The sequence below is a fragment of the Carcharhinus amblyrhynchos genome, unplaced genomic scaffold, assembly GCF_965287045.1.
Source record: "Carcharhinus amblyrhynchos unplaced genomic scaffold, sCarAmb.v2.hapA scaffold_37, whole genome shotgun sequence".
Taxonomy (NCBI): domain Eukaryota; kingdom Metazoa; phylum Chordata; class Chondrichthyes; order Carcharhiniformes; family Carcharhinidae; genus Carcharhinus; species Carcharhinus amblyrhynchos.
The window spans coordinates 4579642-4601586 of record NW_027649778.1 but is presented as its reverse complement, the minus strand read 5'-3'; the positions used below and the strand labels follow the sequence as shown (position 1 = coordinate 4601586).

The following is a 21945-nucleotide window of genomic DNA, read 5'->3' as shown; positions in this document are numbered from 1 at the left end:
AGCTGTTTAAGGCACTATAATAATGCAAGGAGTCTTCTGTAACCAAAGCTGACAAATGCTTACTGGGCTTTATTAAATAGGGGACCAAGATGTGGAACTCAGCGAACTTCGAGCTCATACCCTCCCGTTACACAGAATCTTGGATACACCAGCTGCTGTTCACTCTCTTCCATTCCATTAGTTTTTTTTGTACATGCGTTTCCATTTCCAAAATCAGAACAGGGGATAACAAAGGACACCTTAAATCTGCTGCTATCTGGCATCAATGGATAAAGTCACCCTTCTCTAGCATAGCCCCCAACTCAATTGAAAATAGATACATCTTAAAACTAAAAGATTGGTATCGCAAATGTCTCAGTTACCTGGTGAGAATGAGAAAAATTTTAAACAATGCACCTGAGATAATGTTATTTGTGCAGAAACCCTATACGTACAATAGTGTTTCCTCTAGAGAACACTCTCATTGTAAATTGTCCAAACTCTCGTATTCAGTTCCAAGTAATCTGAAGTTTCACTAGAACAATGGTGCACAGTTTCTTCCTGCACGTTAATGTTTCAGACAAAGTTGTATGGGCTATTTTAGTTTCCATGCACACATCTAGGCACAAGTGGCCAAGTGTAAACGGTCAATGTCATTTACCTTCAGAGGAATGTGCTGCTTGGGAGCTTTGCATATACTAGGTTATGACAAAGGGAACAATATGCAGGAAAACTATGAACCAAACTTCAAGTTACAGTCACCATCAGTGGTGGGGAGATTATTGGAAAAGATTCTTAGGGATGGGATGTACTCACATCTGGGAGAGAGCAGGTTAGTGATAGGCAGCATGAAGGGGAGGTTGTGTCTCAAATTTGATTGAGTTTTTTGAGGAAGTGACAAAACAATTTGACCAGGGTGGGGCAGTGGATGGTGTATACATGGACTTTAGTAAAGCCTTTGATAAGGTTCCTCATGGCACGCTGATACAGAAGGTGAAGTCATATAAGATCCGAGGTGAGCTGGAAAGATGGATAGAAAACTGGCTTGGCAGAGAAAGCAGTGGAAGATACTTTTCTAACTGGAGGTCTGTGGCAAGTTTATGTTTGATGCTGGTGCCTGTTTGTAATATATATAAAAATGGAGGAAAATGTAGAGGGCCTGATTAGTAAATTTGCGGATGATACAAAAATTGGACTAGCAGATAGTGAAGAGGATTGTCAGAGAATATAAGTAGGATATAAATCAGCTGGAGACCTGGGCCAAACAATGGCAGATGAAATTTAAGCTGGATAGATGTGAGGTAATACGATTTGGAAGGTCTACTGTAGAAGGAAAGTATACAGTGAATGGTGGAGTCCTTAGAAATATCAAAGGGGGATCTAGGCGTGCAGATCCACAGTTCCCTGATGGTGGCAACTCAGGTGGACAAGGGGGCCATGAAGGCACACGGCATGCTGGCCTTTGTCAGTTGGGGCACTGGGTATGGAATTGGAAAATCATGTTGCAGCTGTATAAGACTTTGGTTAGGCTGCATTTGGAGTATTGTGCACAATTCTGGTTGCCACACCACTGGAAGTATGTTGATGCATTGGAAAGGTGTAGAAGAGATTTACCAGGATGTTGCCTGGTTTGGAGGATATGTACTATGAAGAAAGGTTAAACAAACTTGGATTGTTTAGACTGGAACATCAGAGGATTGGGGGGGACATGATAGAGGTTTACAAGATAATGGCAGGCTTGGATAGAGGGGATAGTCAGAGACTTTATCCCAGGGTTGAAGGGTCAATAACTCAGAGGCATAGATTGAAAGTGAGGGGGAAAGTTTTTCCACATGGAGGGTGGTGAATGCCTGGATTGCACTGCCAGAGGAGGTGGTGGAAGCAGATTCTATAACAATGTTCAAGAGGCATCTCGATAGATACATGAATAGCAGCGAATAAAGGGATATGGACTGTGTAGAGGCAAAACAATATCAGTCGGCACAGACTTGGTGGGCCGTATCAGCCCACCAAGTCTGTGCCATCAGCCATAAGATCAGCCATGATCTTATTGAATGGCAGGGCAGGCTCGAAGGGCTAGATGGCCTACTCCTGCTCCTATTTCTTATGTTCTTATGAATGGCCTGTTTGTATGCTGTACTATACTTTGTCGCACATCCCCTGCACGCAATAATCTCAGTGGCTGGCCACGACAGTTTCACACCTATTAGCAGTGTGAAGTTCTGTTTGGCAGACAGATGTACACACAGCCATTTTAAGCTGGTGTAGACGACACCAATTCTGACCAGTAGTTAAACATTCGTTAACATGCTTTAAGACATGGATAGCCTGTGGTCACCACCTCACATTTCGGATACAATTTCAGTTGGACAATCATAAGTAAGGCTTAGAATTCATTAGGTGAGAGAGAGAGATTGTGTGGCACTGAACCAAATGTTATCCTAGCAACCACAAGTCTCACATGTTGGACACCAATGCTGTAATGATTGAAAGTCTGCCAAATTTGAACAATGTCACATCACCTGAAGCGTAACACATCCTCCAACACTGAATTTCTTTTGTTCAATTTCAACAGTAATTCCTATTAGTTTGAAAAGAGGGAAGTTTAATTATTTACACCCATGATACCAGCATTTGGACATTGTCTCACGGCTGTTCACCAGCTGGATTGACCAGATTCCTCACTCCGTCGTGTACCCAGCCTATTCACACTTTCAGTTTTTGGTCGGTAGTGCTGTAGGTTATGAACTTTGAGGTGCATATCCATAGACGTCTATTGCCTGATGGATGTTACAGCCACGAGGTCCATTTCCCTGGTTCAGGTGTGATCAGGATTAAGCATCATAATAATTCTCAGCTTTAATCTTTTCCCAGAAGAAGCAAGCAAGGAACTGTTACTGTCTTAATGCTCTCTCTGTTCTTGAGTTCAATTCTGCACAGAATTTACAATGCAAGTTACCCCATCTCCGTGTCCATTGTATGTGGGTGGGAATACACAGGTCCATAACAAAGAACAGTACAGTGCAGGAACAGGCCCTTGAGCCCTCCAAGCTTACGCTGATCACATTGTCCTATCGAGACCAACCATCTGTATTCTTCTATTCCCCATCCGTTCATGTGTCTATCCAGATAAGTTTTAAATGCGGCTAATGTAGCTGCCTCAACCACCTCACTTGGCAGTGCATTCCAGGCCCCCATTATCCTCTGTGTAAAGAGCTTCCCCCTCACATCTCCACTGAACTTTTTCCCCCCCCCCGCCTTACCTTGAACTTGTGCCCCCCTTGTAATTGTCATTACTGCCCTGAGAGAAAGCTCCCAACTGCTATCCATACCCCTCAATTTTATAAACTTGTATCAGGTCACCCCTCAGTCTCCATCTTTCCAGGAGAACAATCCCAGCTTTTTCAATCTCCCATCATAGCTAATAGCATCCATACCAGGCAGCATCCTGGTAAACCTCTCCCCAAAGCTTCCACATCCATCTGGTAGTGTGCTGAAACAGTGTTCCAAACTTGGCCTAACCAACATTTCATATCTGTCAGTATTGAAAGAAAAGCCATCACGTGAAAGGAGATTTTTATTCAATGCATTGACTAACTTGTTACACATTTCCAATTTTTGCTGTAATATCTGTCAAGCAGCAAAGCAATAAGGAGAATATACAAAGATACAACTTCTGTCCAGCTGGCCTGTTTTAATTGCTTACTTTAAGGAGCCTGTCTGTTGGGTTTTTTTTATTCAGTGGATATGGTATCACTGGCTGAGCTTGTATTTATTACCTCTCCCTAATTGCCCTTGAACTGAGTGGCATGCCAGGTCATTTCTGAGTCAACCACATTGCTGTGGTTCCGGATGGCTGACTTCCTTCCCTAAGGGATAATAGTGAACCAAATAAGTTTGTTTTTATTTAAATGACATCTGCAATGGTTTCATGGTCGTCACAGTAAGAAGTCTCACAACACCAGGTTAAAGTCCAACAGGTTTATTTGGTGGCACGAGCTTTCGGAGCTCACCTGATGAAGGAGCAGCGTTCTGAAAGCTCGTGCCACCAAATAAACCTGTTGGACTTTAACCTGGTGTTGTGAGACTACTTACTGTGTTCACCCTAGTCCAACGCCTGCATCTCCACATCATGGTCATCGTGAGATTTTTAATTCCAGACTTTTCCCAGAGCGGTTAGGTTAGAGGGGTTAGTGGAGTAAATATGTGGGGTTACGAGGATTGGGACTGGGTGGGATTGCTGTCAGTACAGACTTGATGGGCTGAATGGCCTCCTTCTGCACTGTAGGGATTGTACAATTCTACTGAATTCAAAATTTCACCATCTGCTGTGATGGGTTTCAAACCTGGGTCCCCAGAGCATGACTCTGGGTACTGGGATTACTAGACCAATGATAATACATTACACTAATCGCCTCCACAGCCAGGATCACCCGGAATCCCAACATTAAATAAAAGTTTTAAGGTAGCAGAATTAATCACTGTTGTTCTGTACCTGTGGGCTGACAACTTTGCAGAAAACCTCACCAAGTACAAGTACTCGCAACGAGAGTTGATAGTGTGAGTGACGATGGGGAGGGGGGTGGGAAGAATGAGTATAAACAGCCTGGGGGGAGAACAGGGAGGGTGAAATGTAACGGAGCTTAGAAGAGTAAGAGATCAAAACCTTTAAAATCCTGAGGGGTGTTGACAGACTAGATGCGGAGAGGAGGGTTCCTCTTGCTGAAGAGTTGAGAACGGGGGGGGGGGGTTACTGATTAAAAATAAGGGGTCACCCATGCAAGACAAGTGAGGAAATTTTTTTTTCCTCAGATGGTTGAGAGTCTCTGAACCCTCCCCAAATGCAGTGCAACTTGAAGATTTTTAAGCTCAGCTAGATAGCTTCTTCATAGAATCCCTGCAGTGAAGAAGGACGCCATTTGGCCCATCAAGTCCTCTTCAGTAACAATCCCACCCAGGCCCTATCCCCACAAGCTCACACATTTACCCTGCAAATCCCCCGACACTAAGTCAATTTAGCATGACCAATTAACCTAACCCGCCCATCTATGGTGTGTGGGAGGAAACCCACGCAGACAAGGGAGAACGTGCAAACTCCAGACAGACAGTGGCCCAAGCTGGGAATCGGACCCAGATCCCTGTCGCTGTGAGGCAGCAGTGCTAACCACTGAGCCCCCTTGATTAACAAGGAGGTGAAAGGTTCTCAAGGGTAGGCAGGAACGTGGGGTTGAAGTTACAAGTTGATCAGCCATGATCTTATTGAATGGCGGAGCAGGCCTGAGGGACTGAGTGGCTTACTCTTGCTCTTAATTCGTATAATTGCAATGGAGGGTGAGAATGGGGGATAAGGATGGCATACGAAGATATAGCACTTGGGGCAAATGGGATCAAAGGTTATGGGGAGAAAGCAGGATGAGCCTATTGAGTTGAACGATCAGCTATGATTGTGATGGATGGCGGAGCAGGCTCAAAGGGCCGAATGGCCTCGTCCTGCTCCTAAGTTTGTGTGAAGAAGGGAGTGGGATCAAAGAATGAGATGGGGATAATAGGGAGGGATGAAAGGAAAAGGATGGGTATGGCACGAGAGGAATGACATGGGATAGAGGTTGTACCAAAACTAATTTCACTAAATGTTTTGCCTGTGTCTGTTTGTATTTGATGAATTTGTTTCTACTTCTTGTGAACAGCGGAGAAAGCTGTGGAGCCAGATTTACAAAAGAGTCTGTTCAAGGTAACAACACTGTCCGGAAATTTGTTCCATTGGCAAGGAGGAGAGATGTTCATAGTTTTGCCATTGGCATTATGCACTGAAGCTTTGCTCCAGTACACAATTAAGAAAAATGTTAAGTTTTGAAATTTTAACTAAAACTCAAAAAGCTTCTGCTAGAGGCAGCAATCAACATCTGTAAAAGATGGGTGTGAGCTCCCATGTCAATCAGATCTGTACAAAAGGCTCTGCACCTCTGGCAGACCTGTTGGAACTTCAAATGCCTTCTGCTTTTATTACAGAATAAATTAAGATATGAGGCAAAGCTGGAAATGAAACCTTAGCAAAATGACAACAGGACCAAATGATACTGATATGATCTGTAATAACTTGATCTTTTATATTCACAAGCGTGAGGATTTATAGCATCTACAGAATGATGAAGCCTTTTCATTAACTGCCGCGCTCCTGTCGCAAGATTTAGTTTATTATTCTCACAAGGCTTACATTAACACTGCAATGAAGTTACTGTGAAATTCCCCTAGTCGCCACACTCCAGTGCCTGTTTGGGTACAATTTAGCACAACCAATGCACTTAACCAACACGTCTTTTGGACTATGGGAGGAAACCAGAACAACCGGAGAAAACCCACACAGACACTGGGAGGATATGCAGATTCCGCACAGACAGTGACCCAAGGCTGGTATTGAACCCAGGTCCCTGGCACTGAGAGACAGCAGTGCTAACCACTGTGCCACCCTGTCTCTATTCCAACTCATTCTTCCTGTAACACAGCACAAGATAGAATAAACGTGAGCTGCATCATTCCTACCTGTCATTAATAGCTTTTTGCCGACTGGACAGAATGCCTCCTGACCCTGGAGAAGAGAAGCTTCCGGAAGGGTTACGGAATGGTGGAACTCTTTCAACCACAGCAGTCGATGCTGTATTGTACAACGTTTCTGGGTAGCTAACCGGTCTGGAAGATAAATGGAATATTTGATGAACTCCAGATTGACTGAGACAAGTGCTGCATATTTAATGACAATTTTGTTTACATGAGTGGAAAATCCCTGCTGCAGAATTAACACCTCTGGTGAATTAACATGCTGATGGACACATTGCATTGGAATCCATAATGTTTCAATAGCAGCCACTGTAGGAAACTACAAGAGAATATCAGTAACACCACATCATCTTCAATGTTGGACCATCAATTGTATCAGCGCAAAGGAGAAATCTTCCTGGAGCCCGTCCAAACTGTGATCTACGACAATACAAGATCTTTGTTTCCAGCTGAGAAAGAACATGCATTTTACACAGAGGGCATTTTATAACCTCAGGATATGCCAAAGCACTCAGCAATCATCGGATGGCATATTTTCAGAGTGCTGTCATTATTTCAACATAGGGAACTTGGCAGCTCATTTCTGCACAGCAAGATTCCACACACTGCAATGTGATAACCACCAGGGCTCTTTACTTTTCAGAGTTCCAGCGAGACATATTGCCCACAACAGCTGGTGAGAAAAGCGGGGGTGGGCCTAATGTTCCATTTGAAATACAGCTACGGCAGCACAGCATTCCTTCAGTACTGCACTGGAGTGTCAGTCGAGATAACAAACTGAAGCTTCAGCAGCGGAACTTGAATTCACAACCTGACTCAGGTGAGCTCTCTACCCACTGAGCCATGGTAGAAACTTGAGGTTACTACATTAAACGTGTGCACAACAGGGTATATAGCCTTTTCTCACTGGTCTGTGAGGATAACTGGATACTATTTAAAAGTTTAAAGTTTATTGGTGTAGGCTTACATTAACACTGCAATGAAGTTACTGTGAAAATCCCCTAGTTGCCACATTCCAGCACCTGTTTGGGTACACTGAGGGAGAATTTAGCACGGCCAATGCACCCTAACCAGCACGTCTTTGGAGTGTGGGAGGAAACCGGAGCACCCAGAGGGAACTCACTCAGACAAAGGGAGAATGTGCAGACTTCACACAGACAGTGATCCAAGAATTGAATCCGGTTCACTGGTGCTGTGAGGCAGCAGTGCTAAGCACTGTGCCACCACGCCGCTTATTCAGGTTTGTGTGCGCATCTTTCCTCAAAGACCGACATTGCACCTTTATGCTGACGACATTTCAACCACAACAAGACCGATTAGGTCAACTCAGGCAGGGACCACAGTGTCCAGTTAGCAGCTTTTAAGGAAGCAACTGAAAGGTTGATGACAGAAAGTCGTCGCTGGATGAAAACCCCAACCCAAATAATTTTTGAAACTACCAAGTTATGTGGCTGTCCAAGGATACACCATTCACAACTCAAATCAGAGTTCTCAGGAGGCCCAGATTCAAGCAAAGCATCAAAGGTAAATAGTCCTAAACAAACTTAAAAGTTTCACATCCTCTTAAACAACTAGAAACTCAACGTATCAACTTGTTTGACATGTTTGTGCAAACTTCACTGCAGAGCAATTTTTTTAAATATTTGTCAATAGGTCTTCCTTGCTCCCCTTCACATGATCCAGAACCACAGGATCCCTACACTGCAGAAAGAGGCCATCGGCCCATCAAATCTGTACTGACACTCTGAAAGAGCACCCCACCCAAACCCTCCCTCGGCCCTATTCCTGTAACCCCACTTACTTAGTGTGGCTAATCCATGTCTTTAAGGGGCAAGTTATCATGGCCAATCCACCTAACCCACACACCTTTGGACTGTGGGAGGAAACTGGAGCACCTGAGGAAACCCACGCAGACACTGGAAGGACAGACACACAGACACAACTGCCCAGGGTCAGAATCAAAGCTGGGACCCTGGTGCTGTGAGGCAGCAGTGTTAACCACTGTACCACTCTGTAGATGCAGCTGGTTTGGATGTGGCTCAGCTGGTTGTACCCACACATCTGCGTCAAAGATAAAAGCAAATTACTGCAGAAAGAAAAAAATCTCAGGAGGTTTGGCAGCATCTGTAAGGAGCGAAAAGAGCTGACGTTTTCAAGTCCAGACGACCCTTTGTCAAAGCTTTAACATCTGGACTCAAAAACGTCAGCTCTTTTCTCTCCTTACAGACACTGCCAGACCTGCTGAGAATTTCCAGCATTTTCTCTTTTGGTTTCTGCGTCATAGTTTGGGGTTCAAACTGTTTGAGATCAAATCCTACTCCAGGACTTGAGCAAAACAGTCCTGCACAGTATTTACAGGAGCTCTGCACTGTCAGAAGTGCCGTCATTTCGATGTGATGTTAAACCAATAAGCATGAAGACTAAGTGTAGAGTTTGGAAGTAGAAGCACTGTAGGCTCATCAACATTATCGGTTCATTATTATTGGCATACACTACACTCAATACGTAGTTACATAAGAATTGCACTCAAATACAAAATTATAAGAAATAACAGTGATTGGCAACTTTGTAGCCTGCCCTGTGGGTTTAAAATATCTTGTGACACTATTTTGAAGAACAGCAGAGGAACCCTGGCCAACATTTATCCCTCAATTATCACAAATAAATTACCCACAGTTGTGTGAACTTGCCCTGCACAAATTGCCTTCTGTATTTCCTGCATTACAACAGTGACTACGCTGCTAGTTGGCTGTAAAGTGCTTTGGGATGCAGAGATCTTGAATGGCACGATAAAAGCGTTAGTCTCTCTTAACCTTGTAAGAAATTCACAGCACATGGAACAGGTCACTTACGCGCGAGTGAAGCTGATGATGGGAGGGTAAAAGAACTCCCATTATTCCATCCTGTTCTAACTAAGGGGTCGCGATGGCCTAGTGGCATTTTCGCTTGACAATTAATCCAGAAGCTCAGCTAACGTTCTGGGGACCCAGGTTTGAATCCCACCATGGCAGATGGTGAATTCAATTAAAGAAAATCTGGAATTAAGAAACTACTGATGACCATGAAATCATTGCCGGAAAAACCCATCTGGCTCACTCATGTCCTTTAGGGAAGGAAATCTGCCGTCCTTACCCGGTCTGGCCTACATACGACTCCAGAGCCACAGCAATGTGGTTGACTCTCAACTGCCCTTGGGCAACCAGGGATGGGCAATAATTGCTGGCCAGCCAGTGATGCCCATGTCCCACAAATAAAAAAGCTGCTTAACATACATTTAGAAATAATTAAATAATATTAAGTATTTACTTTGAGGGTGATCTGTACAGAAATCAGCTCATTTTTCTTAGGGGTAGAGTTCAAGTAATTAAAGCATCAGTTACTTTCCAGTACTTGTATTCTTGCAGTCAGAGTACTTATTACCTTTCACCTCTGGGGCTTGATTTAAAACATATCAGTATGAGGTGCTCCTGGGACTATAGTATAAAACAGCACCAATTAATGTTAGTTGATAATGTCATTCAGATAGCTGTGTGGGGAAATGAGGGGGATTAAAAAAAAAATCACACGCACACACACGTGAACCTTGTAGGGGCAGAAGAATAAGGGCACTTTTCCTCTGCATCCAACTGTTTTATACTCAATTCCCATCTCGACGTCGGAAATGGGATGCACCCCATTCCTGAGTACCTACACCTCGATGAGCAACACAGAACGGTTACACTGGAGGGCTCAGGTCACAGTCAGGTGAATTGGAACAGACAGCGGATACATGCTGAGAACAGAGCTGTGCCACCTTACTACCCATCCTTGTTCATTCAACAGGTTAAGATTTGACAGGTGTCCCTGTAGCTGAACATTTCATATTGATACAGCAGCGCGTAGTATTTACAACCCAACAAGTCACTTAACACAACTACCATCGCTCATATTCCACACAAGCTTCTTCCCACCCAACTTTATCCTTAAATGCTTCGATGTGGAGATTGCTGGCGTTGGACTGGGGTGGGCACAGTAAGAAGTCTCACAACACCAGATTAAAGTCCAATAGGTTTATTTGGAATCACAAGCTTGCGGAGTGTTGCTCCTTCAGGACTCAGCTGATGAAGGAGCAGTGCTCTGAAAGCTCGTGATTCCAAATAAACTTGTTGGACTTTAACTTGGTATTGTGAGACTACTCAGTTAAGTACCATTAATCTCAAATCAATCAACATGGTAACAAGTTCCACATTTTAACCACCCTCCAAGTCAAGATATTTCTCCTGAATTCCCTTTGGATTTTTGTATTTGGTTTATATTTATAGTCTCCAGTGGTGGATTCTCCCCACAAGTGGAAACAGTTTCTTTAAATCTGTCCTTCATAATGTTAATAAACCTCAATCAGGGCAGCCTTCCAACCATCCCTTTTCCACATAGTTTTAGATGAAAGAACTTGCCGTTTGCTGTTCTTTGCTTGTGAATCACTGTATGCAACTGGGACTGCCTGCTGTTTGGAGGTCTGGTTCCAGTTTGATACTTGACTGTGTGCAGGTCCTGCCCAGCGCTGCTGTTGAGATGCATTGTGGATTGTGGGAGCGCTCCACTGCAGAGTGTTGGTTCTGTACGGTGGTCTCAATCCACGTGGTGTGCCGTCGCTCTCAGCTTTCGTATCAATGCTGTGCATTTCAAACAATTCAGAGCAACCCCTGGGGCAAATAGAGGCAACGCATTAGTGACAGAATTAGGCAACTCTTTCATGAATTGTTCAACTGGCATTTTATAACGTCAAAAAGGATAGCAGATTGTTGCTGCTTATAATAAGCAGCAATGTAGCTTCCCTGTAGATCACAAAGGAAAAAACAGCACATCTTGAAGTTGATTCTGAGACACTCTGGTGCTCAAGTAATAGATGAGTTATGTTCCAGCAAATTCAATGCTTGCCATGATTGGCTTTACAGAAGGCACTTTTTGTTGTTGATATTTGTATCTTTCTGCCTAGTAACTCGAGCAGAGAGTCACAGGTTCAACCCCCCAGTCTATGCTGGCCTCAGCTGGGGACCCTGGAAAGATGTTACAAGTTGGTCTCAGCAACTCAGGGTACCCCCAGCAGCCAGGCTCCAACTCTCTGCTGTTATTCAATGAGCCCTGTGTGCGCACATGCGGATGGTTTGGGTTTAGTTGCATGTCCTCTGCCGTTACAAAGTCCATTCACCCACACTCACGTGAAGGAAAGGCACTGGAGAGAAGCAGCAGTCTGACACCCAAGAAATTATATCACATTAGAACATGGGACTTGGGAGCAGAGAGTAGGTCATTTGGCCCTTTGAGCCTGTTCCACCATTCAATAAGATCATGGTTGATCAGTCTGTAGTCTCAGCTTCTCTTTCCTGTCTACACCGGTAAGGCTGGACTCCCTTGTCGGTCAAAGAAATCGGCCTAACTCAGCTCTGAACAAGGACTTAGCTTCCTCTGCCTTCTGTGGAAGAGAATCCACACATTAATGATCCTTGGAAAAAAGTTCTAGGTTAAAAGAGAGGCTTCTTATTCTTAAACTATGTCCCCAAGTTCTAGTTTCCCCCCACAAGAGGAAACATGCTGTAGCTACCCACCCTATCCTCTCACCTTAAAACGCTGCATGTTTCAATACAATCCCTTCTCTCTCTTTTAGGAATGTAGCAACTCAGGGATTTTCACAGTAATTTCACTGCAGTGTCAATGTAAGCCTACTTGTGACACTAATAAATAACATATTTAAACTTCTCACCTGTTGAAACTAGCCCTCATTCCAGGAGACCAAAACTGAACACATTACTCCAAATGTGGTCTCACCAGGGCCCTGTAACAGTTGCAGTAAAAGTTCCCCAATTTTATATTCCATTCCCCTTGCATTAGATGCCAACATCGCCCTTCCTGAACACTTGCTGCACCATCGTATTAACAGAAAAAAGGTGAGAGGGGAGAAATACAAAAGGGGCATTTTCTTCACAGAGGGTGGTGAGTGTCTGGAACAAGCTGCCAGAGGTAGTAGTAGAGTCAGGTGCAATTTTGTCTTTTAAAAAGCATTTAGACAGTTACATGGGCAAGATGGGTACTGAGGGATATGGGCCAAATGTGGCAAATGGGACGTGCTTAGGTTAAAAACTGGGTGGCATGAACAAGTTGGGCCAACAGGCCTGTTTCCATGCTGTAAACCTCTAGGACACCCAGATCCCCCCATACTGGAGTGTCCCAATCTGCTCAGTTTAAATAGTATACTGCCTTTCTGTACTTCCTGCCAAAATAGGCAAGTTCATTTACCCCGGTAATACTTCATCGGCAAACTTTTGCTCACTCACTTAACCTGCCTACATCCTTTTGCAGACACTCTACATCCTCTCAACAACCTACTTTCCTACTATCCTGGTGTCATTGGCAAACTTAGCTATCACACATTCGATTCCTTCACCCAAATCATTGTTGTAGATTGAAAATAGCTGTGGATCCAATACTGACCCCTGTGGCATCACACTAGTTAGAGCTTCACAATCAAAAAAAACTCATTTATCCCTACATTCTGCTTGCTGTTGGCCAACCAATCCTTTATCAATGTTGATATGTTACCCCCCTACATCATATACTCTTGCCATTGTAGCAACCCTTGATGTAGTAATTTATCAAATCCCTTTTGTTAATCCGGTAAGTAGTCTCACAACACCAGGTTAAAGTCCAACGAGTTTATTTGGAAGCACAAGCTTTCGGAGCGTTCCTCTTCATTATCACCTGATGAAGGGGCAATGCTCTGAAAGCTCGTGATACCAAATAAACCTGTTGGACTTGAATTTGGTATTGAGAAATTACTTAATGTGCCCTACTCCAGTCCAACGCCGGCAACGTCACATTTTGTTAATCCAGCACACCATCTACCAGTTCCCCTTTATCCACCTTGCATGTTACTTCATAAACTAACAGATCAGTTACCACTATTTCCCTTTCACAAAGCCACGTTGGCTCTGCCGGCCCACACTGTGATTTTCTAAGTATCCTGCTATAAACTCCTTAATGGATTCTAGCACTTTTCCAAGACAGGTATTAGGTTGAGTAACCTATTGTTTTCTGCCTCCCTCCTTCCTTGATCAAAGGTGTTGTATTAGCTATTTTCCAATCCACTGGAAGTCCTTCCAGAGTCGAAAGGAATTTTGAAACATTACAACCAATACATCTGCTCTCTGCTCTGCCACTTCTTTTAAAATCGTACAAAACAGGTCATCAAATAGTGGGGATTTGCCAGCCTTTAAGTCAAAAGGTTGTCTTGGCATCTTTTCCCTGAGATTGGAAGTTGATTCTCCCTCCCATTATCTTTGGAAGATGTTCTACATCATCTACTGTAAATACAGACACAAAGTTAATCAAGTTAGGGAATCGAGGGTTATGGGGACATGGTGGGAAAATAGAGTTGAGGATTGTCACAGCAGATGAATCAGGATCTCATTGAATGGTAGAGCAGCCTCAATAGGCCAAAGGGCCTACTTCTCTTGCTATGTCTTGGTGGTCTTAAAATACCTCCTCAATACCTCTGCCAATTCTTTGTTTCTCATTATCAATTCCCAAGACTCCTGCTGGAGGACCAACACTAGTTTTAGTTGCTATTTTCCCAGTCAAATTCAACAGCAACACTCTATGCTTTAAGCAGGAGGATGAAATGGCAAACTAAAAGGAGAAAACCACAAAATACCAAGTCAAGCCACACTGTGCTGGTTAACTCTTCAAGCAGTCAAATCATGGGTGCCACCACAGACCAGTTACTTTGCTATTTCAGTGGGCTGTAAACAGATGTTGTCTTGTATTCTAGCAGCTGTAAAGAAAGCCAAGTCTGGGGGGCAACAACATAGCTGCCAAAACTTGGTCAGAATCCAAATCAAATGGTTCTGTGAGAACGACCAACACCAAGTGAGTGTCTGAGGACAGGCTGCATATGCAGTCAGAAACCAATAGCTTGTAGCTCACCCCATTTCACACACAGCTTGCAAGGAAGCCTTTTATAAAGCTTGGGAAGAAGCCAATTAAATAAACTTTGGATCCAACAGGGAGGACACTTCAGCCATGCAGAAGGGCGAGACAGACCATTCCACGCACTGTCATATTTATGGAAGGAAATACATAACCCAAACAGAGTAAGTCACTTATAAAATTTAGCTTAGAGAATGCAAGATTAGCTTTCAAGCATGATTGGGCTGCTTCCCAACATATTCCCTTTTCCCTGCAGGGAAATCTTGCCTGGAGCATCATAGACAATGCCAGACACCATATGTCAGGGAAGATGTAAAGTTCTCATGAAGGGCACAGGAGGCTTACTGGGGATGGAGGGTTTAGCCATAAGGAAGAATTGGAAAGGTTAGGACTATTCCCCAAATAGCCACCTTCTGTGTTCCGGTTTTATATGAATCTTCTCTGGAATGGTGTACCTATCAAAAGACCAGTCAGAAACTAAACCAATAAATAGAAAGTGGGTGGGGGAGAGAGTGGTAGAGACTGCCTAAAGAACCAAAGCATACTGTTCAGGTGGAAGATACCACAACTGGTTGAGGTAAATAGCTGTGCTGCAAGTTGGATAACACAGAAATGAGGGAGAAATGATTAGAAGGACAAGTCAATAGAGTTGGAAATGGTAAAGTGGCAGGAGGCTCAAGAAGAACATAAATACCTTTCGGTCCCCACACATTCTAGATTAAAGACATCAAAAATGTTCCACCTTTTCCTAAGCCAAAAGCACATTGGAAAAGCGGCTGACTGCATTGAAGATACCCATCTAAACATTATCAGAACATGTAAACTAGAACTTGCGTTTACCAAGCATTTTTTATGACCTCAGAACATCCCAAAGCATTTTACAGCCAATAAGATATTCCTTTTGAAAGGGTAGCTACTGTCATAATCTAGGAATACTACACTCATGTTACTATACAAACTTTACATGAATTAATACCAAGGAACTGGAAGAGGCCACTTTACCCTGAAGACTGTCCCCATCAGTCAATGAGATCATTGCTGACCTGTGATCCAATTCTATTTATGCATCATTAAAACAGCACCGATGGAAGCTCAGACTGGAAACATTAACTCTGCTTTTATAAAATCCCTACAGTGCAGAAAGAAGCCATTTGGCCCATCAAGTCCGTACCGATCACAATCCCATCTAGCCCAATTCCCATAACCCTACACATTTACCCTGCTACCCCCAACTCTCAGGTCAATTTTAGCATGGCCAATCCGTCTACCCTGTACATCTTTGGACTGTGGGAGGAAACCCTCCAGACACAGGGAGAATGTGCAGACTCCACACAGACAGTAACCCCAGACCAGAATTGAACCCTGGTCTCTGGCGCAGTGAGGCAGCAGTGCCACTGTGCCACCCGTTTTCTCTCTCCCAAACATGAGTCTTTCCCATAATTTTCCATATTAATTTCAGTCTTCTAGCATCTGCAGTATTTTGCCCTCAAAGCAAGTCTGGAAAAGTTGCTCCCAAGTTGGGATTTTGTGATTTAATTTTCCCCCCCTTCTATCTCGCTTCCATTCACAATCCCCACCACCTCAAAGATGTGCAAACAGAACACACAGTTACCCTGCTGTCAGCCAGTCTAAGGTTTGGTTCTTTTCTAGTTACAGGTTTTGATATTTTTTGGTTGCTATCGATTTTTAAACAGACCGGAGATCGGAATAATTTACTGCATTCCCAGGTGGGACACTGCGGCTGCGGACAATAAATGGGGGAATTTCACAGTAACTTCATTGCAGAGTTAATGCAAGCCTAGAACCATAGAACATTACTGCACAGAAGCAGGCCTTTTGGCCCTTCTTGTCTGTGAACTATTTTTGTCTAGTCCCATTGACCTGCACCTGGACCATATCCCTCCACACCCCTCTCATCCATGTCCCTGTCCAAGTTTTTCTTAAATGTTATAAGTGAGCCCGCTTTCACCACTTCATCTGGCAGCTCATTCCACACTCCCACCACTGTGTGAAGAGCCCCTCCTCCGCCCAATATTCCCTTTAAATTTTTCCCCCTTCATCCTTAACCCACGTCCTCTAGTTTTTTTTTCTCCCCTACCCTCATTGGAAAAAGCCGGCTTGCATTCACTATCTATACCCATCATAATTTTATACACCTCTATTAAATCTCCCCTCATTCTTCTACATTCTGGGGAATAAAGCCTTAACCTATTCAACTTTGCTCTGTAACTCAGTTTCTCAAGTCCTGGCAACATCCTTGTAAACCTTCTTTGCACTCTTTCAACCTTATTAATTTCCTTCCTGTAATTAGGTGGCCAAAACTGCACACGATACTCTAAATTCAGCCTCACCAATGTCTTATACAACCTCACCATAACATTCCAACCCTGATACTCAATACTTTGATTTATAAAGGTCAATGTTCCAAAAGCACTCTTTACAACCCTATCTACCTGTGACACCACTTTTAGGGAATTGTGTACCTGTATTCCCAGATCCCTCTGTTCTACTGCACTCTTCAGTGTCCTGCCATTTACCTTGTATGTTCTATCTTGGTTTGTCCTTCCAAAGTGCAATACCTCTCACTTCTCTGCATTAAACTCCACCTGCTTGTGACTAATAAACAAACTTTAACTGAATCCGTCACCAGGCTTAGTAGTCTCAACACCAAACCTCAGCATTCTGAATGCACCATTTTCCATTCATCCCTTAAGCTTTCTTGTGCCTGGTGAGCGAGACTATTCCAAATTCCAAACACAGCCTATTGGAGATTGGGTGGAGACATCCTCTCTATGTTGCACTTTGACATTTTAAAAGTAAATTTATTTAATAATCACAAGTAGGCTTACATTAATAATGCAATTAAGTTAATTTGAAAATCCCCTAGCCACCACAATCTGGCACCTGTTCGAGTAAAATGAGAGAGAATTTTAGCATGACCAATGCCCCTAGCCAGCACAAAATTTCAGACTGTGGGAGGAAACCAGAGCATCCGGAAGAAACCCACGCGTGGGTTGGCATGATGGCACAGTGGTTAGCACTACTGCCTCACAGCACCAGGGACGTGAGTTCGATTCCCAGCTTGGGTCACTGTCTGTGCAGAGTTTGCACATTCTCCCCGTGTCTCCGTGGTTTTCCTCCGGGTGCTCCAGTTTCCTCCCTCAGTCTAAAAGAGGTGCTGGTTAGGTGGATTGGTCATGCTAAATTCTCCCTCAGTGTACCCGAACAGGCGGCCGGAGTGCAGCAACTAGGGGATTTTCACAGTAACTTCATTGCAGTGTTAATGGAAGCCTTACTTGTGACTAATAAATCTCTTTAAATAGGGGGAACGTGCAGACTCCGCACAGAGACCCAAACTGGGAAGCGAACCCGGGTCCCTGGCGCTGTGAGGCAGCAGTGCTAACTACCGTGCCGCCCCTCAAGACATGCACATCACCACACTTGTCCTCCTGGGAGTACGTCCGTTAAAGTTCGACACTGGGCAGTAGCAACAGCGACAAATGCTAAGTTAAAAACAGCACAATGATTCACTGCATGATACACACACAACAAACAGAATACATCCATAGGTTTATACAAGGCGTTGCCAAAAGCACAGCAAAACTACATAACCTTTCACAACACTCCTCAGCTTTAGATTACCTGGAACTCCTTTTAACAAGCTGCTGACAGTCTTGAGGCCTTTCTGCACAGAAAAGAGGGAAGGTCATGGAATGATAGCACATTCTCAATCCAACACAGGGTCGCAATGGAGCAGCTTCATTGTTGGGTTGCCAGCCTTGGCTCTCTCTCTCTCGTACACAAATTTAAAACTTAGCCCAAGTGTTTAAAAAAAATACATTGCCCCAACATGTTTTTGTAGTCATTCTGAAACCACAAGGCAGGCGTGGTCAAGATGATATGTACAAAACTCATGCATTAAAAGGAGGATCATCCCACAATTTTGTTATAGTGACTTACTCATCTTGGAGACTGACCAAGAAAATGGCTAAAATATTCTCCTTAAGAAGTGAAGCATTTTGTTCAACAAAGTTTACACTTATGCTTCATCAATAGGTTTATTTAGCAAGTATTTGAACCTTAAAAAAGTTTGCAGCACAGTGCCACAGAGGTTAGCACTGCTACTTCGCAGTGCCGGGGACCTGGTTCAATTCCTGACTTGGGTCACTGTCTGTGTGGAGTTTGCACATTCTCCCCATGTATGCGTGGGTTTCCTCCCACAGTCCGAAAGACATGCTGGTTAGGTGCACTGACCATGCTAAATTCTCCCTCAGTGTACCTAAACAGGCGACAGAGTGTGGGCAACTAGGAGATTAAGTTCATTGCAGTGTTAATGGAAATCAACTTGTTTCTCACACACACACACCGCGCACACACACACCCCCCCCCCCCGCCCAAACGATATATTTTTATAAACTAACTGGAGAGAAGGATGTTGGTGCTGGGAATGGGAATCATTTCCCAGCACTCCCAGGCAATGTACACCACAACCATGATGAATAAATCTCTCCCAGTAATTTGCCCCCCAACACATTACAATGATAAGGGATGGGGGAATTACAACCCACCCTGCCCATGTGGAAAAACCCCATGGGGTGGGGTGCACCTCAGCTTTTACACAATTCAATTTAACTAAGTCAGGATGTAAAACCAGCTTTTTGTCTGATAGTGACCAATTCACGAAGATTTCCATCTCCAGTACAATAGTATTCTCTGTTACATTCCCTGTGTAATGGTGTTCCCTCAGATATATCCTTGGTGTAATAGCAGTCTCTCTCTCTCTGCCACAATGACCCGAGGTGCAAGCAGCACAGAAACAGTCGCTCGTACTCAACATCTGTCAGTCATCAAATGACTTAAAATTTTCTAAATCCGTGGAGGAGGTTTGTAGCTGCAACAACTGGGTGAAGAAACATTGGTGGCTGGTGAAATATGACAGTCTTCCAGACACCGAGGGTGGGATTTTTTGACCATGCTCGCACCAAGACTGGAAAATCCCAGCCAAGGTCAACAACCCTTTGCATGATGCATGTTCTGCCCGCTCGGATCCCTGTGGCAGGCGGAATGGGAAAACTCCACCCCCAGTGTCAGCATGCGTTCAATCCAGAAGGAACTTTTTTTTTGATTCCGAGCCCAGAAGAAAAGCCACCATGGCACCAGACTAGCACTCTGCTACCCTCACATGAGATAAAACTGTGCATTATGGCTCCATATTTGCTTTGAAGATGCTCCAACTGGGAGGCTTTTACTACTTCAGAATGAATTTCACTCATACCCGGAGCTACAACGCAAAGGACAATACACAAAGAAAATGGTCCTTGTTGGGGTGATCCACTTTGAGTGAAACACCAGTCGTTATTTAATCAGTTCAGTCATGCAACTTTATATAAAAATGAAATGCAAGTAACATGCATGTCACATGGAAGACAAGCAAGTTAATGTGCAACAATTTTCAGACAATTACAATTTCAAGGCTGTACTGAGCAGACACAGGATTTTACCATGCAGTTATCATTTAGACATTGAACACGTGCTGTTCATGAAGAAAATGAGAGAAAAGATTCTTTAACATTCAAGTGAAATTAAAACAAGCTGAACTACATTTAAAGAACCTGGGACCAATTAAACCACTCAAAATATTACAAAGCCATTTAACTCCAAACTCACATTAACCATTAATGCAACTGCCTCAGAATTTGGATATACAAATGGCATTTTATTCAGTCCAACAATATGCAGCTTAGGTGGATTGGCCATGCTAAATTGCCCCTTAAATGTCCAAAGATGTATAGGTTAGGTGGGTTGGCCAAGGTGAATGCGCAGGTTTTGGGGATAGTGCAGGGGTGAGGGAGCCTGGCTAAGATCTGTCAGGAAGTCGGTGCAGACTCGATGGACCAAATGGCCTCCTTCTGCACTGTAGGATTTCTATGACTGTTCCACTTTTGTTTAAACTGCACGATGCCAGTAATTTGAATTAAGTAACTTTAAACAATCAAGCGTAGGTTGCACTTAACTCTTACTCTTGGGAGTGTATTCGTTGAAGAGAGGGCATCGCAAGTGAAACTCAAACTAATTCTGTTTTCAATGTTAGAAACAGAATTCCATGTACTTGGCAGCACAAAATGGGACAGCAGGTGAGTGATCAGCAAATTGTAACATTGCACATGATTAAGGAAGTGCTAGTCCACCACAATCCAGGCTAATATATTAAAACAGCAAAGGTAAGCTTAGGTAAAGTGTGCACCTGCCAAAACTGGTTCTTGCATGGCTGCAGAGAAACTCAGTGCATCTTCACTTTAACAGTACTTGCGGTGGTTCTTTCATTGCTGTTTTGACTCTTAGTGATTCATCTCTACTCATTTAGCACTAATTATTCCTAAAGAGGTGTCAGCGATTTAATAGTGGAAAGCAAGCTTGCCAAATAGCTCCACTGCTGGGTTCCTTGAACAGAGGCAAGCTGGATTTCGACAGGCATCACTGAGTCCCTCCAGTCTGATTCTTTGTGATCTGTTACGGATCAATATTTTTTCAATCATGTTTTGACATTATTTTAAAGCAGATATTGACAGCAGTAACCCAGGGGCGAGGGGCTCAAAGATTTAAAGTAATTGGTAGAAGAAATGAAGGAAATGGACAATTAGTTTTTTCACTCAGAAAATGTGATGTGCGAGTCATAGAGTCAGAGGTTTACAGCATGGAAACAGGCCCTTCGGCCCAACTTGTCCATGCTGCCCTTCCTTTTTTAAAAAGCCCCAAAGCAAGTCCCAAATGCCTGTGTTTGGCCCATTTCCCTCTATACCCATCTATCTATCTAAATGCTTTTGAAAAGACAAAATTGTATGCGTCTCTATACTCCTCTGGCTGCTTGTTCCAGACAGACACTCACCACCCTGTGTGGAAAAGATTGTCCTCTGGACACTTGTGCATCTTTCCCCTCTCACCTTAAACGTATGCTCTCTAGTTTTAGACTCCCCTATCTTTGGGAAAAGATATTGACTATCTAGTTGATCTGTGCCCCTCATTATTTTATAGACATCAAGAAGATCACCCCACAGTCTCCTACCCTCCAGAGAAAAAAGTCCCAGTCTGTCCAGCCTCTCCTTATAACTCAAACCATCAAGTCCCAGTAGCATCCCTTCCGCATGCTTTCTAGTTTAATAAAATACTTCCGATAATAGGGTGACCACAACTGTACCCAGTATTCCAAGAGTGGCCTTACCAATGTCTTGCACAAATTGAACAAGATGTCCCAACTCCTGTATTCAATATTCTGTCCAATGAAACCAAGCATGCTGAATGCCTTCTTCACCACTCTGTCCACCTATGACTCCACTTGCTAGGAGCTAGGAACCTGTACCCCTAGATCTCTTTATTGTGTAACTCTCCCCAACACCCTACCATTAACTGAGCAAGTCCTGCCCTGGTTCAATCTATCTACCTCGCATTTAT

General features: G+C 43.6%; 1 protein-coding gene across 7 annotated transcripts in view; it reads right to left on the bottom strand.

The window, feature by feature from the left end:
- Positions 1 to 21945, bottom strand: part of sipa1l3 (signal-induced proliferation-associated 1 like 3) — a 242620-nt gene that overhangs the window by 57064 nt on the left and 163611 nt on the right. For all 7 annotated transcript variants that reach the window (XR_013889960.1, XM_080218304.1, XM_080218305.1 and 4 more), the window contains 2 exons: positions 10968 to 11216; positions 6520 to 6666 (listed from right to left, as the gene is read on the bottom strand). Coding sequence is in view for 6 of the 7 variants with exons in the window: in XM_080218304.1 (XP_080074430.1) it covers positions 6520 to 6666; positions 10968 to 11216 (396 nt within the window). In the remaining variant the exon portion in view is untranslated. The remainder of the gene's footprint in view (positions 1 to 6519; positions 6667 to 10967; positions 11217 to 21945) is intronic.